Source organism: Dermacentor variabilis, chromosome 1, assembly GCF_050947875.1.
Source record: "Dermacentor variabilis isolate Ectoservices chromosome 1, ASM5094787v1, whole genome shotgun sequence".
Lineage (NCBI taxonomy): Eukaryota > Metazoa > Arthropoda > Arachnida > Ixodida > Ixodidae > Dermacentor > Dermacentor variabilis.
The window spans coordinates 125789852-125810490 of record NC_134568.1 but is presented as its reverse complement, the minus strand read 5'-3'; the positions used below and the strand labels follow the sequence as shown (position 1 = coordinate 125810490).

Genomic DNA, 20639 nt, shown 5'->3' with positions numbered 1-20639 from the left:
GCGAGGTCCCGAGATAAGTGAGTGGGGCCCCTCCATTGGTTTGCGCGATGTTGAAGGCCTGCTGTAACAGTTGTTGCTGGGCCAGCAGGACTGGTTTGGACAATGCAGTCTTCCACTAGGTGAGTGCAGGCCTAGGGATAGGTAGGTGAAGGGGAGATCATGGACATTCCACATGGCATGATAGAAGGTAGACATGCCATCTGTGTACCTGGGCACGCCGCTCTCCATGGTAATGACTGCGCTCATGCAGCTGCTAGGGTACTTGCCGACCAAGCAATACAGTGTTGCCATAATTTTTTTAAGCATGTTGCTAGAGTGAGACAGGAAAGTCGCTAAATTTCTGCTAAATGTTCTCACAATGTCGCTAAAATTACCACTGCTATGATCGCTAAAACTTTCAAGTAAATTTTAGGTAATGTAGGCATTTTGGAATACTATTCCCACATAGTGGCCGCACATGCCAGGAAAGAAAAAGTTAGGAAATTGGCGTGCCTTTTAAACGTACAGACAGCGCCATAAATATACGGCATCGACCATTTTGGACTTGTTCGCGGCGCCGTATATTTATGTGATTGACCCTAAAAGGGTTAAGGCCATGCTGGCCCATGTGTACGACCGCTCGAGACTCAGATGAGAGTCCCATTCATGTGCCAATGAAGTGAATACAACCTTTTCTACTCTTTTTCATCCTCACTATGCCCGGCTTCGTCATTTCCCAATTTATGCGGTGAAGGCCCACCTCACCTGGTCGAGGTTATATCAACACCCATATTTCCCCAGCATATGCCTGAATCCTGGTGTCCTCGCGGCGGCATACTACCATTCCCGGGAGCTCGGCATGCAAATAGAAGGATAGTTACACAAGTGAGCAAAGTATGCATTCATTCCAAAATTACTAGGTTAACTCATCGAAACAACTCCAATGCCCTCAAGCCGGGCATTGCACAGGGCGTCATCATGAGGCAGCCAGTGTCACATCGTTCCGTTTTTCCAGTCAGCAATCTAACAGCCAAGCACTGCACATGGATGCCTTCCAGCCATCGCAAAACACTGTTGGACTCTGTTCATGCAGCTAATCAGACCACCAAGCATGACTATTTCGAATGCGAGCCATTTGGTACTTGCGTTGCGGGCCGTAGTTACGGATCCGCAAGTGCACGCAAATGACGAACACAATGAGCAAGAGCTGGGAGCAAGCGTACCTGCTAGCAAACTAACCGGAAGTCATAGGTTCTTGTTCAACCAATCGGCAGCGTCTGCTTCTGGTGAAGTCGCGATGAGCGCTCAGGATACAGGAAAGGCCCGCAGAGGAGCATGGGATTGTTTTTTGATTTTGTGGCATGCCCGCGGCACGTAGCACTACTGCGTTTGGCATTGTTGATCGTGACAGCATTCTAAACTCGATGTGCATGTTTACTTGAAATGTTTAAGAAATATCAGAGCTACTTTAAAGGCCCGTTAAGACCCATTCAAATTGGTTTCGCAAAGATTTTTAAAAATATATAATTTTGTGAGTGCACTGTGGATCCGGTGAAGGCAACGATTTTCTCATCATGGTCACAGAGCGTACATGCCATACATCCAATTTAGGCAGCTTACATGTAGCTTTTCAATAATAAAGTGCATTCTAGAAGGCCATTTTCAAAGCAACTTTCCTATTTTCCAGTCACTAAAATGTCACGCATTGTTCTGTGACATTACAAAAAGAAAGTTGCCGATTGCTAAATAGAAATATTTGTCGCTAAACAGACAAGTCACCAAATCTAGCGACAAAATTGCTAAAATGACAACACTGTTGTTGTAAGAGCTGTCTAATCAAGACAAAGTGCACTATGTATATCGAGCCCCTCGGGTGTACTTGAGAGGCTCAATATACACACACACACTCGCTCATCATAGGCAGAATCGCCAGCGTTATCCTTCCCCTTCACACCTCCCTCTCCCACATGAATGCAGTGGCCTAGTAACAGCCAAATCCCAAATCTTTACCACATTCACATCTTTCACCTCACTAACAGGTGATATGCGAGCTTGCAAATTTGAGTCGTATGGCTCTGAGTTTGCAAGTACGAGCAAGTCTGTGGTTTTACAAGTTGTTCGGAGTCTGATCCCCGGAATCAGGAATCTCTTTTTCAGTGAGTAGGCGATTCCCTGAAGCTGAGTGAGCCCAATGTAGTCATTATGAGGCTGTGATACCATGAGTTTGAGTGAGCCCGCCCGAGACTGATTTTCTCAAGTACAAGTCCAAGCGAGTTTGATGGGGTCTGATTTTGGCCAGTCTGACAGAGTGAACCTGACCGAGTCTGATTTTTCGTGAGTTGAGTCTGAATGAGCCAGGCTGGGTCAGGTTATGGCGATTCTGTCTAAGTGAACCTGGCTGAGTCAGTCTTGGCGAGTACGAGTCTGAGTGACTCGTAGAAGTCCCAAGCCATGCACCAAATGCTGTCTCTTTTTAGCAGTTTTCCTCACGTCTGTTTCAAGAACATAATGGTGCTTAGTAAAACACTAAAGAGGCTGGACTTCAGTCGTGAAAAGAGGGGGAAGATTCCCAGAGTCCTAATGCACATAGCATTCCTTAGCCAAACAAAATGTGAGAAACAACAAAAGCTTATATTTGTTTCAATGCACAGAAATGTCTCGTATAGTAAGAATCTGTCATTAATCAGTTCACTTATCAGCTATGTATAATCTCCAAACAACTAGACCTCTCGTGCCTTGCCACTTCCACCTCAGCAGCTTCATTTAATTTTGCCACTAAGATCAGCCTTCACAGCCTTTTTCCCAAAATAGCCTATGTCCCTGAAAATGTCCCTACAAAACAAAAGAATAACAGCAGCCTAAATTAAGAGAAACTTGACGCGATAAAGTAACAATTTTTTTTAAAATGGAACATACGTGCACCCATCCGACCGTGTCAAGGCCCAGCTGGTCTTGATATTCAAGCACTTCTTCTTCACTTTCCGTGAAGCAAGAATCTGCATTTCCAGACTGCTTTGGTACCAAGAGATGGCTGATATTCAGCTGATTCCTTGACTGCAAGACAGAAAGTACCACATCACTTGCAGTCACACAACAAACCAAAGGCCAATAGAGCTCAAGTGTACCCAAACAAAACTGCTGCAATAATTAGAAGAGCATGGATTCCCTAAAATTGTTGAGGGCACCAAAACATTTTTGCACCTCCCTTCTATAGTACATGCAGTGAAATTATCAGTGCATGGACCTTCTGCAAACATTCACATTCAATCACTCAGATGGTATTCTAGTAAAACACGTTGGGCTAGTTGGTGCATTGTATTTAAGAAAAAACTAGCAAAAAAAAAAGACACACACAGGAAACATACAAGACCAGCCTCTTTCCTGTCTTCTTGTATGTTTCCTGTGTGAGTCTTTTTTTGGCTGGTTTTATCTTAAACACTCAGATGGCCACGCAAGAACCTTCGGCGCGCGCGCGCACGCACGCACACACACACGCACACAAACACAAACACACACACAAACACAAACACAAACACAAACACAAATAAATAAAACTAAGGAGGAAACTGCACAATACTAAGAATTAAGAGCAGGGCAAGTGAGAGATTAGTGGAACTTCAGTGGTGTGAAAAAGGAGGAAAAGATGTGAGCACCTACTTAGCTGCCCACAGGTAGCAAATACATTGTCCATACAACCCTTGGGCTCTTCAGAACCCAGCTTAGAATTGTATCAGCACCGTGCAAGTGGTATAAAGCAGAATATCGGTCAACGAGAATTGCTTAAACGAAATTGTTACTTAAGCAAAACAAAAGCCTTACAATGGTTGGTTTTGCATTAAGGGAATGCAAAGAAGAGCTTACTTAACAGAAGCACATTTTTTTTCTAATGCCAGGTAAATGAAGCTAAAATTATTACCGAAAATGAAACTGAGTGGCCAATCTCAGCAGCATCGCTATGGGCATTGCTGTCAGCGCCTTTCTTTTTCGGGTTTTCTTTCCAGTTCTACATTATTGCCAAGGCTGCTTCTGCTGGTTTTTGTTGGTGTGGTGGTTAGTGCGGCTCTAGTGTGGTCGTGGCTTGCTCTGGATTCTTGGTGGTGGCAATGTCGGTAAGCTGCGAGTTTGCTTAGCGTTGCCAATAGCAGCACAAAAACGCTTGCACAATGGGCTCACACTGGAGACGGAAGTCAGTTATCTATGACTTTAAGAGTGGTTCCTTCACTAAAATGGCAACCTTTTAGACTAGTTTACTTTCTTCACTTTTTATAATTTCTTTAAATTTTGAGCTGATAGCTCTAGTCCACGGCTGTGTAAAAGTAGAATATTTGTTGGAAGAAGCTTTCTAATCAGATTTGCCACACCTATTATCTGCTGTTGACATTAAACTATCTGCGCCTTTCAAAAAAGCGCCTTGTGTATCCTTGAGCTCAATCTCTCGGTAAATGAAACTCTCAATGAATGGAACTTATTTCCCTGCTTCCTTGAGGTTCTGTTTAATGAGAGCCCACTGTACTTTGCTAAAGCTGTATTAATGACAGGATGCTACAGCACAGCTGCTGGAAGAAACTGTCATTAATAGAGCTCCCATTGTGGTTAGTCAGAAAACAAAATACTGTAAACCAACTACCGTGTTTTAATGGATAATAAAAATAATTTAAAGGAAGTAATAGCGCAGACAAAAAATGGCAGACTTAGCAAGTGCTCCCTCCATCTCTGAACTCGTTTAGCGCAACAGCAGTTACTCACCCAACTACCTTAGTTGCCCCTAACTTTGTGCAGAACTCCTGAAGTCCTGCAGAAATTCTTCGAACTGTATTAAAAGATGGCAGTGGTGACACGATGATGATGATGATGATGGTGGTGGTGGTGTGGTGATGATGATGATGAAGGTGATGATGATGATGCTGGCGGCAGCAAGACAATGGCGGTAAGGCAATTTTTCTTACTGGCATCCAAGACAGTGAAAAGTCATCTTTTTAAAATGAACACTGAAAATGACTGCTGGATCATGCACCAGCCATGGTGCAGGAGTGCACTGCACTGCTGTTGCCTCCAACACACCTGTAATGATGGCCCCACACTCTGACCCAGCAATGCACACGAAACCCAACACAAGCCTCCAAGTGTGAAAGTTGTGTGATAGTTCAGTGGCTAATGCATCTGGCTCCCAACTGCAGAGGCACAAGTTCAATCTGCAGTGGCGGTATCAGGCATAGTTCTATTTTATTCACCTCATGCTGTTGGAGAAGTTGTGGTTGAGAAAATCATGAGGTGATGGAATGATCTGCTGAATTGAATTATGGGGTTTTACATGCCAAAACCACAATTTCATTATATGGCACGTCGTAGTGGGGGACTCCAGAGTAATTTTGACCTTTAATCTTTCATCTTTAATGTTCCCCCCAATGCAAAGGACATAGGCATTTTCGCATTTCGTCCCCATTGAAATCTGGCCGCCGTGGCCGGGGTGTGATCCTGTGACCTTGTGCTTAGCAGCGCAAACCCGCAGCCACGGTGCAGTGGGTAATGGTCTGCCGACAACATTAATGACAACAATAGAGTCGGCATGATGATGGCAGCGTGAAGAAAAGGACAGGCAGACGGACACAGCAAGCCCACTTTCAAGCTAATTACTGCTGTCAATGAAGAATGTGGTGCTCCTCATAAGCAACAATGTTTCAAAAGAAATCATTTATTTGCCACTCAGTAGCTACCCTCAAGACATAACCACACAAGTGAAAAAATATGCAGCGCGCTACCACCAGCAACACAAGTGCTGCATTCTAGCGCTGAACAAATGATGGAATCCAGAACCAGTTTCTGTGGCCTGCCGCCCCCACCGATTGAGTGGATCAATAACAAATGGCCAATGCATTCATGTGGAACTAGTGGTACGAGGAACTACCACCTTCTCTCGGCTCTGGCAGGAATCATTTCGGATACCAGATGAAGTGATTTTAGTAGAGAGCGACACTAGCACACGAGTATGATGACAGCAGAAATGCCAGCCAGTGTGGCCATGCCAGACTTGGTTCATTTTTCAGGAGTGGCTTTTCAGTGCACATTTTTCTGCTAGTGTGGCCATACCAGGGGGCAGACAAAGGCAACTTTGCACTTCTTTCTTAAAAATCCAGGCAAGTAACAGTGTCGAGTGTTACACTGAGCAATCTGGACTATAAAATGCAATCTTGATATGAAGCTTGAGCAATATTAGAGCAGCAGTAACCACAATATTTTTTTTTCCGATTATGTGAAGGCAAAAATACAGGTCATTGTACTGCATACTAATTTATGATCATGTGCGAGCAAGGGAGGGAGGCTTTAACAGTTGTGCCAGTTTCACAACAGTGTGGTTCATGAAATATTATGAGGCTCTCTTGTGACAATTCAAAATAGGAATTCCGCATTATAGCACTAATATCTTGTTCAATTCTATCGATATCAAGCATATATCTTTTCATTGCCATCATAATCTTATTAACACATTTTCATCAATTGTATAGTTAATAAGCTGAAGGAAAAAACCAGTCACAAGCGACAAGCGACAAAGGACAAGAAGAGATGTTCACACCACAACGACTGGGCTATCAACAGTTGATAGCTCAATCGTTATGATGCTAACAACGCTTCTTTCCCTTTGTCGCTTGCGACTGGTTTTTTTTCTTCAACTATGCACCAACTGGGGGGACCAGGATGTCAACCCTTCTGCAAAATTAATAAGCATTTGGAAATGTCTTGACACATAATACTTACAAGCTTTCCTGCCAGAATAGCACATGTCTCAATATTCTTCTCAGTGTTTTGTCGAGACAAGTGAAGAAACTTGGAAAAAAGGCCTCCTGGCACCACAACAGTTCGTAGCCCCTGAATGCCAAGATAGTAGGGCTCTGGGCTGAGCAATGGCAAAGGCTTTGTGCTCCGATCCACAGCTGGAATTGCCCTTCTTACGACACTAGACAAAACAACAAGAAGACAAAATTGTCATATGTACTCTCATTATGCAACCTATGCAAACTTATCTGCAACACCATGCAGCAATCAGTGAACTACTCCCCAACAAAGACAACAAGGATGTTATTACTGAACAGTATGCAGTTTGTTCACTGTAACATGCCACTGTATTCAATAGGTTCTTGCAAAGCAAGGCCAATTCAAACAGCTTCACCTGTGAAAACACCAAACAAGAAGAATGACTAATACCGGTGTCACACGACCACTTTTGACCGCGATCAAGCTCGATCTGGATCGGAATTCACAACTGAGATTGGCTCCCTCGCGCAGCATGCGCAAAGGCGCCAATCATGACTGTGAAATTCGATCTGGATAGGGCTTGATCGCGATCAAAAGCGTGCCATGTGACACCCGTATAACTCCATTTGAAGCCCCATGCAGGAATAAATGGTGGCAGTAAAGCTGTTTACCCGTGTCAACGCCACAGCGTTTCTGAAGACACCTTTTAGAGCCTCATAACACTCTGTACAGAGGCACGGGTGCACTCAGTGTACCAGACACTCGCGCATTACAGCCATCCCAACTACCATACTTATTCGAATATAAAGTGATGTTTTTTTTCCCAAATGCTTAGCCTCGAAGTTAGTCACTGCCTTACATGCGAGGCTGACAGATTCAGTTAATGTTTCAATATGCACTCCAGATTCTAGATGACAGCGCAAATTGTAGCTACTAATAAACATTGACAGTACCTTATTTTTATGTGTATAAGCCTCACTGAGAATTTTTTTTTTAATTTAGCAGTAAAGCTGGGGTGCGGGTTATATGCCAATTTCACCTTGGTGCGACTTCACAGCAGCATGAATTTCACCTTATAGTGTTGCTTCACGGCAGCATGGCTAACTACTGTAAAGCCACACTTTAACCCTTTCGAAGGTTTATGCCGTACATGTATGGCACCACTGATCCGTTCCCCACATGGTTTTTGACATACATGTAGGACACCAATCTTAAGTTTGACATTTTGTGTGTATTCGATGCCACTGGCTGTTGAGAGGTGCTGCAATCTCTGTGGAGTCATTTGATATTGCGTTTTTACTCACCGGAGTGCACGACTCAACTTTTTTACCTCTAAGCGCTCACTCACGTGGTCGCACACGCATCTTCTGCTACCTCCGAGGTGTGCGAAAAGGAGATGTGATAATTTTTTACGGCCATCGCTATTGTGTTTCCAGCAGCTTAGATACAGCCCTGCACAGTCGAAGTTCAGAGATAGCACTACTATGTTTCATTTTCTTTGCCTTCAGTTGCAGTTCGAAAATTCCAGTATACTGGGGTGTGCGCAGTTGTAATTTTGCGGTGGCCACATGTGGTGCCTCTTCTTGTGGCAACTGCCCAAGCATTTGTTCTTCTGACTTGCTTCTGGTGCGTTTCTTTTTCCGATTAAAACATGCTTCCGGGACAACAAACTGATAACCATTAAACTATGATAGACACTCTTGCAGCATAGCATACTTGCTTGTATACTGTTGGTGCAAGTAAAGCATTCTTGAGACAAAATATTGCTTGCAATAAATTTCTTCTTTTCAATTCATGAGTTTTCAATCATTTCCTACTACTGTAAACTAATAAATTGCAAAAAAAAAAATGACCATCAAAGGGTTAAAAAAATGTTTTCGCTAATCCAGTTTTTTTTACCTCCTAGGGATGGGAGGTGGACTTCTGATTATCCATTATTTCGGGCAATCCCTGCCAACTCTCAATAATCCGGTGGCTACTTTATATCACCTTATACTAGTGTGCACATTTAAGTTCTTTATCTTAGGTCTTCCAACTGTACCCTCACCTTATACCCGAATAAATGTGGTACTTTTGCTGATCAGCACGTGGCCTTTGAAATGATTCTCATGATTGAAAAAGTGCTCTGGTATGGTACAATATGGTATGGTATGGTATCAGGCGTGAGGCTAAGCAATGCATAAGGAAAGCTTTTCCATACATTTTTGTGGTAGCAGAAGGTGATACCAGCTGCAAAGTCCACTGCGCAGGCTGCAGACAGCTAATTGTCATCAAAGCTACTTGGGACAAATTTCACCAAAACCACTAAACAACCAAAAGATGTTTGATACACTCAAAGCTGCAAGTTGAACCACGCCATTGCTGCCATGGTGCATGCTGGTGTTAATTGTTCTCCAGCTGCATAGGCACACTAAGAGCACGCAGAACGCATCAAGCCTTATTGTTTCCAAGAATTCTTTTAGTGTTTGCAACATTTTCTTATTGGTGCACCATTACTGTATCGACAGGATCGAACTGTTCTGTGCCTGGCTGCTGCTAAGAGAAAAACCTGTAAACGTTGACACCTTTCCAAAAAACAACAGCTGGCCACAGGAACGCATGATTAAGGATTACTAACTGAGCCGGATAAAAATAAGGTAAGAAATTATTGTTTTGTAGGTTTATTAAATTTCTTGAAAAACTTCTGCTGTTCCTAATGCATCTTGTAAAAATTTTGCGAAAGGTAAGAAGGTCTGGAACACAACACTGAAGCATTTCTGCAACTGTGCATGCACTTATGCTGCAAAAAGAGACCAAATGATACGAAGAAGCAATAAGACAGGAAAGAGTGGTTTCAGTGATATGCCTACTGCTCTGGTTGAGTAGTGTGTAGTGGAGTCTTAGTGAAAGAGGCGGTGACAAAATGTAGCAATACAAACGTAGCAATACAGTCTTGGGCGGCACTTCAGTATCAGTTCCACCTCGCTAGGAATGACTTCCCAGATGCGTGAGACTGGCAGCCGAGACCGTGAGCTGTTTGGTGTACCCCCGTCAATACGCAACTAGTAAATTCCCAGTAAGCGCTGAAAGCTTTTGTTTTTCTCATTTTCTTTTTTTTTCTTTTTCCACACTACATTTAAGTATTGTTCAAGATCACCGAAAATGTATCGTATATCTAGCCGCGTTCACTGCCGCATGCATACAGGTGACACCGAAACAACAATGTTAGAATCATTGAGGAATACTATGTCGTATCACCTGCTGCGATCAGTAAAGCCCCTATTGCGCGGATAATTCAAGCATGTTTTCAAGCATTTGAGATATACGAAATTGACTTCAACTGACTCAAAGCGAGCGCATCGTGCACAGTATTATTATTCTTAATGCGAGTCGGAGTCAGCTGTATAGTTTTTGCCTAGCCGAATTCACGGCCGCCTGCGCATGTGTGATTGCGGAATTATGAGGCCAGTACCGTTTAGAAATCGTTTTATATCGAGTTACCCATTCGTCACCAGAGATTCTAAAGCGAATGAAGCGTCCAGCACATACGCAAAAACCACTTGATAGAATCAATAAATGGCGTGATATCTGTCCAGATATAACTATTCGTAGTACATTTATAGTTGGATTCCCAGGTGAGACAGGACCCCTGTAGTAATATCCTCTAATGTACCTGGACCAATAAGAGGCCACACTACATAAGGTGATACTTCATTATCATGGTATGCACCAAATTTTCTAGATAAAATCATATTAAATTTGTGTTAAAGTTGGAGGTTAAAATCACAACTCTATCTTTTAAAACTTATAATATAGTTATTATAACTTATATAAGATTGTTATTTCTATAAAATCATCTATATTTATTACAGCTTTTTTTAGGCTTTTAAACTTAAATAACTTAGTTTTAGCCTCAAAATAATTATCCATAGTTTTATGATAATCATCATCACGATCAGCAAAACACCCCATCTACAGCAGACAAATCAAAGAAGTTTTTAGGCATGGAGGGCCCTCTGGGTTGTACTTATCAACGAGAAGATAGCCTCGCCATCAACAGGATTATCTGACTGAGCTATGTCGAATGCTCAGTTGCTTTAGTCGAAAGTTCGAATCCTCTCTCTTTTTTTTTTTTATTTGACGGCGGTGAGCATGAATTTCACCTCCTCCAGTACACTACATCTACAGGCTTGGAGCGATGCCAGACACCGGCAAAAGATGCCGAGAGCGAGTGGGGATATAGTAATCCAGGTGCAACCAAATTAGGAAGGCCTAATAAGCTTCAAGAAAGACACTCCCTCACCAGAACAGGAATTGGCCTTACTGGTGCAGTATACGGCCACCCCCTCCCAAATGACTCCAACAACTAAACCATGGCCCTCAGTCCCCAGCAGCTGCGGAGCACCTGACCAAGGCGGCGGTCAGACCTGAAACGCAGCAGAAGGTGCTAAGAATCTCTGGGTCCGGACAGGCCGCCAATGGAAACTGGCCCTATCAACCTTTAACGCCCGAACTCTGTCAAGTGAGGCTAGCTTAGCAGGACTCTTTGAGGAACTATCAGACATTTTTTGGGGTATCATTGGCCTTAGCAAGATTAGAAGAACTGACGAGGCTTATACAGTGCTGACTAATGGCCATGTCTTTTGCTATAGCGGTCTCCCAGATAAGAAGCAATACGGGGCAGGACTACTAATCCATAAGGACACAGCAGGCAAGATTGACGAATTCCATAGCATTAATGAGAGGGTAGCAGTAGTCATAATCAAACTTATTAAGAGCTATAGATTAAAGATAGTTCCAGCCTAGGCTCCAACATCCAGTCCCGGTGATGATAAAGCAGATCAATTTTATGAAGATGTTGAATTAGCGATGAGAAAAGTGCAAACTCAGTATACTGTAGTAATGGGAGACTTCAATGCAAAAGTGGGGAAAAAGCAGGCTGGGGAACAAGCAATTGGCAACTATGGCGTCGATTCTAGGAAGGCTAGAGGAGAGATGTAGATAGAATTCACAGAAAGAAATAAGCTTCAAATAATGAATACCTTCTTCAGGAAGCGTAGCAAAAGAAAGTGGACCTGGAAAAGCCCCAATGGTGAAACCAGAAATGAAACAGATTTCATATTTTGTACCGATCCCAGCATAGTGTAGAATATATAAGTAATAGGTAGGGTAAAGTGCAGTGATGGTAAGTTAGTGAGGGCTAGGATTCACCTCAATTCAAACAGAGAAAGGGTAAAATTGGTCAAGAAGAAACAGGTCAACCTAGAGGCAATAAGGGTAAAAGCAGACAAATACAGGCTGGTAATTGCCAACAAATATGCAGCCTTAGAACAGAGAGATGAACATGACAGAGAGGTAATGAATTAAACCATAACTAGACTGGTTTCAGAGGCAGAAATTGAAGTGCGAGGCAAGGCACCAAGGCAACCAGTAGGCAAACTTTCCCAAGTAACAAAGGGCCTACTAAAGAAACGACAAAGAATGAAAGTATCCAACTCAAGAGATAAGATAGAATATGCGGAACTGTCAAAACTGATCAAAAAGGCGAAAATAGGCGAGATTCGAAAGTATAACGTGAGAAAGACTGAAGCCATAAAAAATGGACGCAGGTTGAAATCAGTGAGAAGGAAACTTGGCATAAAACAAACCAAGATGTATGCGCTGAAAGATAAGCAGCGTAATATCATCAGCAATCTCGAAAGTACTGACCTACTGACCTAGATTCTATGCTAACCTGTACAGGTCCCAGAGGAGCCACGATACCACCATTCGAAGCAGTAATGAACAGGTTGCAGAGACTCCTATAACTAGCGATGAGGTCAGAAGAGCCTTGCAAGACATGAAACAGGGAAAATCAGCAGGAGAAGATGAAATAACAGTAGATTTAATCAAAGATGGAGGAGACACAATGCTTGGAAAACTGCAGCTCTCCACACAAAGTGTCTATAGACTGCCAGGGTCCCAGAGAACTGGAAGAATGCAAACATTATACTAATCCACAAAAAGGGAGACGTTAAAGAATTGAAATACTATGGGGCTATTAGCTTACTCCCAGTATTATATAAAATATTCACCAAAATAATCTCGAATAGAATAAGGGCAACACTGGACTTTAATCAAACAAGCGAACAGGCTGGCTTCAGGAAGGGATAGTCTACAATGGATCACATTCATGCCACTAATCAGGTAATAGAGGAATCTGCAGAGCACAATCAGCCTCTCTATATGGCTTTCATAGATTACGAAAAAGCATTTGATTCAGTAGAGATACCAGTAGTCATAGAGGCCTTGCATAATCAAGGAGTACAGACCGCTTACGCAAATACCCTGGAAAATATCTACAAAGATTCCACAGCCACCTTAATTCTACACAAGTAGGAAGATACCTATAAAGAAAGGGGTCAGACACGGAGACACAACCTCTCAAATGCTATTCACTGCGTGCTTGGAAGAAGTATTCAAGCTATTAAACTGGGAAGGTTTAGGAGTAAGGATCGACGGCGAATATCTCAGCAACCTTCGGTTTGCCGATGACATTGTTCTATTCAGCAACAATGCAGATGAGTTGCAACAAATGATAGAGGACCTTAACAGAGAGAGCATAAGAGTGGGGTTGAAGATTAATATGCAGAAGACAAAGATAATGAGGAATAGCCGGGAAAGAGAACAAGAATTCAGGATCGCCAGTCAGCCTCTAGAGTTGGTGAAGGAGTACACTTACCTAGGTCAATTAGTCCCAGGAAACCCTGATCACGAGAAGGAAATTCATAGAAGAATAAAAATGGGTTGGATCACATATGGCAGACATTGTTAGCTCCCGACTGGAAGCTTGCCATTATGATTGAAAATGAAAGTGTACAATCAGTGCATTTTACCGGTGCTGACATATGGGGCGGAGACTTGGAGACTGACAAAGAAGCTTGAGAAAAAGTTAAGGGCCGCACAAAGAGCGATGGAACGAAGAATGCTAGGCATAGCGTTAAGAGATAGAAAGAGAGTGGTTTGGATCAGAGAGCAAACAGCTATAGCCAATATTCTATTTGACATTAAGAGAAAAAAATGGAGCTGGGCAGGTCATGTAATGTGCAGGTTGGACAACCATTGGACCATTAGGGTTACAGAATGGATACCAAGAGAAGGGAAACGAAGTCGAAGACGGCAGAAGACTAGGTGGAGCGATGAAATTGGGAAATTCACGGGTGCTTGTTGGAATCGGTTGGCACAAAACAGGGCTAATTGGAGATCGCAGAGAGAGGCCTTCGTCCTGCAGTGGACATAAAATAGACTAATGATGATGATGGTTATTCAGAGAAACCATGGGGAAGGCGGGAGATCGAAATTCAAGATCATACATGCTTTCCTCGGGACAATATATATAGGTACGCTTCTAGAAGGGAGAGGGGGATAAGGCAGGTGGGTGAGGCAATGACCGAGGGTGTGTTAGCGGCAAGTGTGTAGAAACGAAATAAAAGTGTGCTATTCAACATTGGTGGAGGAATGTGAGGTAGCATCGTGTGTCAGCCGGTTGATGTGTCAATGTAGGTTCCTTTTTTCGTGGAAGGTGCCTGGATGACGAGAGGGGGGGGAGAAGAATTATCTGCTCCGTTGGAGGTCAGCGAATTACCATCTCTCTGAAAGAGAGAACAAAATTCAGCAGCAGAAAATGGTGGTTGAGGGGAAAAAAAGGATAAATATATAAATAAAAAAAGAAAGGAAGAGAAAAAAACTAAGCAACCCAATTAGAAATAAAAATAGCTAGGTGCTGTTGTCTTAGTTTGAAATTTAGCATAGCAAATAGATTCTAAAGCTCACTTTGAAACATTTATGCCTATTGGTTGCAATGTCTTGAAATTATGGATGAGGTAGGATTGTCTGTATTTTCTGCCTCGCACAGAATGGAAATTTGACTGCAAGATTTAGAGTTTAAGTTCATCAAAGTTATGACCTTGTTGGTTGAAACACTTGGCGACAGTTTTGGGAAGCTTTTTAGCTGTGTCCACACAATGTCAGCTTAACCTGATGTTCATTGATTAACCAGTTTCACAGATATATTGTTTCTTACAGAAGGAACATTCAAGCATATAAATTAGATCGGAACTCATGCAAGTAAAGCTAGTTTTCATTTCGTGTATACTATAGCTATTTGCGGTGCTTTTAATTTTAAGGTCCCTTTGAAGGTGCCTCCAGGTTTTGTGCCTGCAGGTTTTGCACCTGGGGCAAGAATATGGTTTTATTACAGGGGAATGATGCTGGCTGATTTTAGTGTGCACTACCATGTCTAAAGTTTCTGTCGCGGCAATAGGTCACCCTTGGTACCACCGGGAACACTTTTCTCAGATGCTTGTTACTCGATAATATTAGGTGGTATTTTCGTAGAATGTTGTTTATGTTTGGGAGGGCATTAGAATATTTTGTTATAAAGGCTGGTGATCTCTCCGATTCTGGCGTAGGCTGTTTCTTAGCTAATTCGAACTGCCTCTCCAGTACTGACACAAAGTCAGAAGCCTTGTTGAGAGGAACTTATGGATAGTCACTGACCTCCAATAGAGCAAATAATCCCCCTCTCACCTTCGTTGTCCAGGCCCCTTCCATGAAAAAAGGAACCTACATTGACACTTCACCTGGCTGAAACACCAATGCTACCTCACATTTCTCCACCGACATTGAATAGCACATCTTTGTTTTCAATTCTACACCCTCGCCGCTAACACACCCTAGGTTGTTGCCTTGCCCACCCGCCCTTATCCCCTCTCCCCTTTAGAAGAAACATACCTATATATAACATGCCGAGGAAGGTATATATTGCCTTGAAAAAGACAAGTCCACTTGTCGAAATGTTGGCTCTGGCTTTCACTCGTTCTTGTTTTGCTCAAGATAATATTCAGATATTTAAGATATGTGAGCACTCAATCTGAAGTGCTGCTCCCACGGCCAGTCTCGGTTGTTGTAAATACGGATTGCTCAGACGGGCAGCCTGTGCTAGGTACATCTCCGGCTGTAGAAAGCATACCAAAATAGTCTTAATGGCTAGACAAGATGGTTTTCTTGAAATTCTAGCGTTGTTTGACAGAACTTTGCCTGCAGGACGGCAGGTGTGTCTCGCAGAACAAACAAATCGGAAATGCTCTGATGCAAGAAATAACGAACTTTGCGCTCGTACATTAACGAATGAAACAATGCAGCATTTTCACGCTTTCTGCAGCGAAAGAAAAGCACGGATGAGAGCATAACTAGTGCTTCACATGGTCAGCACAAGCGCATAAATCAAACATCACTATAAATCACACACTTGAGTCGTCGTTTCTGAGCATTCCTGCAAAGCTTCAGGGACGTTTAACAAATCTACTAAGCTTTCTCACAACAATAAGCATGCTGTAACAGAAACCATGTAACACAACTTCATTGCTTCACGTGATTATCAGCACTCGGAAATCAGTCAAATATATTACCATAAAGCTTACTGCTTCCAAATGCTGTGTAGCGTGTGCAATATTCATTATTCTAAAAACATCTTCCTTCAAGCAAATAAACATAGGCAAGAAAATTTCAATCGCCACCGGTATACCGTATTGGCATACACCCACAGACTACTTCCTCGATTGAACCACTGCTGAATTTGAGAATGTCAAGCTCGAATATTAATGCAAAACACCTTTGGGAAGAAACAATATAGGGTCTTGCATGTTGTCCACCATGTACAGATAACATATGCATTACAGCGATTAACATTGCTTGAGCATATTAAAAAATACAAGCTTTGAAAAACATGCCGTTCAAGAATAAACTTTTTCACAACTCCAGCCCCTCGAATGGGTGAAAGTTTAGTCGCAGAATGTGCCCATTTACATGGTGTCCACCCCTGCTCCCACAAAATTGACTTACAAACAGGCGAAATGGATAACCACCTGACAGGGCAGCTCTGTGTTTGAATATCACCCAAGAACTACAGGTAATATGGGTAATATGGCAGTAAGAAAACTTACGGAAAGCACGCACATGCGTGGCATGCATGGCAAGATCAGTCTATTCCATGGCCATAATCTCTCATCTGTGTCTCATTAACCCTTTGAAGGTAAATTTTTTTCGCCAGGTGCGGCCACCCAGGGTCGATTTTTTTATTGCAGATTCCAATTCTTCTTAGCGATCATCATACCTTGCTGGTGAAGCAGCGCACTGACACGGACACAGTGAAGACAAACAGGAAAAGACGACACTCGCTGCTTCACCAGCAAGGTATGATGATCACTCACCAACTAGCCCAACTTTCCACTTTACTGAATCTTCTTAGGGAGTTATTTCGAAAAAAATGAACTGCAACTTTTCTAGGGTGACCGTAAAGTGAGAAACAAATATTTTGCGTTGGTATATATGTACTCTTCAATTAAGAATGACAACAATAAAAATGAAATATATTTATAAGAATTGAAAATTTTATGCATTGTTATAGTTCAAGGCATTGAAAATGTGCACACGAGAGAATTTCACAAAACTCAAATGTTCCTGCTCTTTCCAGAAGAGGGTTGTAGCGCCGAAAAAGACAACACATAGCAAGCGAGACGGGACAGGCGCATAGATGGGTAGCAAGAACCACACATGCGCACGAGGGTGCCGTCTCGCTTGCTGTTGTCTTTTTCGGTGCTACAACCCTCTTCTGGAAACATGCACCAACTAGCCCCCCAACAAGTATTACTCAGTTCTTGCTCTTACAATAATATGTACATCCATAGCGTAATCGAACTGTGTAGGTGCGCGCACTCAACAAAACTGTGTGGTTGTGTGCCCGTCAAAAAAGCAAAACGTGTGACAAACTTCTGCTAATCTTCATCTTATTGCCAACCAGAGGCAACTAGTTTTCACGAGTCTAAAAAAAAAAGTAATAATAATAAGCAACGGAAACGCATGCACGGCAGCATCCTTCCTATGCGCACCCCTGTGAGCACTAAACGAGTGAGAAACAAGCTGTCGCCCTTTGAGCGATTAGTAACGAGATAGCCATCAGTTTTGCAAGCGCAAGAAGCCAAAACCGCCCATGGAACAAAACCCAAGCCGCCGCCCGCCCGCGTGCGCGTCAATGCACAAGCGGTACTATATAGACGTGCGGGAGCCAACTAGCGCTAAAACAAACCATGTAACGAAAAGTGAGAGAGGGAGGCACGCAAAAAAAAATACCCTATATTCCCACATAGTGGCAGCACATGACAGAAAACAAAAATTTAGGAAATTAGCGCGCTTTTAAATATACAGATGGCGCCGTAAATATATGGCAGCGACCATTTTGGAGTTCGTTCGCGGCACCGTATATTTACGTCATTGACCCTCAAAGGGTTAATGTCCACAGCAATGAAAAAGACGAACATTAAGAAAAGGACACAGCTAGCCCGATTCAAGTAGAGCATCTAGATCACGTTACAGCTGCTTATGCAATGCATAAATACACAGAAGCAGCTGTAAAAGCAGAAACCAAGTATCGCAGCAATTTTGGTATAACTGGTGCTGCTCGCACTGAAATAAGGCACCAGCTAAGTTCCACATAAGATAAAACAATGGAAAACCGGGAAAAGTACAATAACTGTGAAGAGGCAAATTCTTTTGAGTGGTAGTGATCACATAACTGTACCAACAGCAACAACTGGTATGTCATGTATAATCTGTATAATCACGAACAGCACAGTGTTCATGCCCGAGTGGCATCTTCCTTTCACCCTGTCTTTCAACACTGCAATGTTATGGTGATGAAAGCCCAACAAGCCACTTTAGTTAGCATCATGAACCAAATTACCCAAATGGAGCACTAGGGTAAACATTCAACTCACTCCACAGGTGCCAAAGGAGGAGCAGAGGGCTTCGAAGCCCTAGGAGGAATGTCTGGCACTTCAAAGTCGCTCAGTGTTGGGAAAGGTGGCGTCTTAGCCCGAGGAGTGCTGCGGACACCATTCTCCAGCTCCAGCAGCATTGGGTAAACATCGGAAGGCGATATACCACCAGAAGGAGGCGTTGGTGTTCCTGGCCTCTCAGGCTGCACCACTTTTGCCTGCTGCTGTCGCTGCTGCAGTGCAAACAGCTTCTGCTGCTCATACATAAGCCGCTCCAACTGGTCTTTCTTTCTACGCTCTTCCTGGAGCGCTTCTTCTGCAGCTTGCCTTTCCTAGAAATTGAGAACTCTGGTAATTAAACAAGCAAAGTTAGCTGCCATGTGCACACAAATTCTTTACATGCAATTCAGTATGTTTTGTGGCAAGTACTCCTTAAAGAGACAAAAACATGAATGCATATACGTAGTGCCCATAAACAAGGACAAACAAGAGAGACAGGGACACATGTGGTGCTAACTTTCAACTGATCGTTTACTGACATAAAGATTGCTAGTACAAATAATAAAACCTCATTAATTCGACCCTCATTAATTCTAAAAATCAAATAATTCGAACTTGCCCTATGGTCCCGGCAGGCGTATACATTATTTAATGCAATGAAACTTGTTAATTCGGACATATTTGGCCACTCACCGGTTAATTCAGAGAATTCTCGGAGCTCGGCGAGCCCCACAAATGTGCAACGCAAAAGAGCAAAAACGGTGTCCACCGAATTGAAGTGACGGAGTTTGCATTGCCATAGTCATCAGTGGAAATAGTAAGTGATTGACAGCAATGCTAGAACCAATGTCGCCAATTTAGCTGTTTTGTAGCTAGACCTATCTACTTTAGGCCTCAACTAGCTGTAAAATTTTAATTTAGCTACTACTGTCTTAGCTTCTTTTTCGAAATCTAGCTCCTAATCTAGCTATTTTGGCTAAGTCTAGCTTTAGTCTAGTGACATTTCGGAATAAGTATTCTGGTGTGAAAAAATGCTTGCTACACATATGCTACACATGATAGAACTGACGTTAGGCACATAGCACCATCTAGCAGCTTTTCAAAAATATAAAAAACAGACCAAGATATATTGCATCTCGAGAGAAAGAAGAAAACCATTGAAAAGAGAGAGAAAGAGGCAATATAAAGAAGACAGCGAAGGGGTCTGCCTCGCTGCGTCACTGGGGAAAAGAAAACAGCATGTGAACAAAAGAGACGCGACGCAGCGGCACAGCTTCTGATGGGTGTCGCTTATCACACGGGGGCCCCGATGAGCATCGAATTGGCACTCATGGTACAATATTGTACAAAATGCATGCATCAGCATTCCTATTACTCAAACCCTACGTGAACGCAACATGAGCCTCAGACACTTAATGTTTCTGCATGGCGACCAGACCGCAAGGCATTCTGCACTCCCGCATCCGACTCTCTCCATAGATCACTCACGCCGAGTGCCAAGCAGATGGAAGAGGGGCCGCCGGTCTTTAGGATATGTGTGATGCTTGCAGCCACAAGCAGTGCCATCCGCCTTAATTCAGTTTCCATCCAACCAGTATGGGTTTCCTTTGTAGCAATTGTTACGATCGGGTAGATGTCAGATTTTTTCTTTATTAATTACTTCTCTCCACCTTACGGGTTTCCGCAGAACTATTACATATAACTCTTGCCTTTGCTTCGAGTTGTTGACAAATTTGACTTCGCCCTGCCATCTGCTGGCTGCCTGGTTAGCTCAGATGGTAGAGTGGCCGCCCCGGAAAGGCGGTGGTCTCGGGTTCGAGTCCTGGACCAGGATGAATTTTTCTTCAACTATGAGGATTTTCTTCCGAGGAACCTGTATGGGTTTCCTTTGTAGCAGTTGCTACGAATAAGTGGATGTCCGATTTTCCCTTTATTAATTACTTCTCTCCACCTTGCGGGTTCCCGCAGAACAATTACGTCAAACTCTTGCTTTGCTTTGAATTGTCGACAAATTAGACTTCGCCCTGCGATCTGCTGGCCGTCTGGTTAGCTCGGATGGTAGAGCGGCTGCCCCGAAAAGGCAGTGGTACTGGGTTTGAGTCCCGGACCAGGACGAAT

General features: G+C 43.0%; 1 protein-coding gene across 2 annotated transcripts in view; it reads right to left on the bottom strand.

The window, feature by feature from the left end:
• The window catches only part of LOC142584431 (STAM-binding protein-like), a 74580-nt gene that overhangs the window by 29903 nt on the left and 24038 nt on the right, over positions 1-20639 (bottom strand). The window contains exons 5-8 of one of the 2 annotated variants that reach the window (XR_012828787.1): positions 18522-18853; positions 6733-6931; positions 4726-4883; positions 2896-3033 (exon numbers count right to left, since the gene is read on the bottom strand). Coding sequence is in view for 1 of the 2 variants with exons in the window: in XM_075694586.1 (XP_075550701.1) it covers positions 2896-3033; positions 6733-6931; positions 18522-18853 (669 nt within the window). In the remaining variant the exon portion in view is untranslated. The remainder of the gene's footprint in view (positions 1-2895; positions 3034-4725; positions 4884-6732; positions 6932-18521; positions 18854-20639) is intronic. The other variant, XM_075694586.1, reaches the window with a different exon arrangement.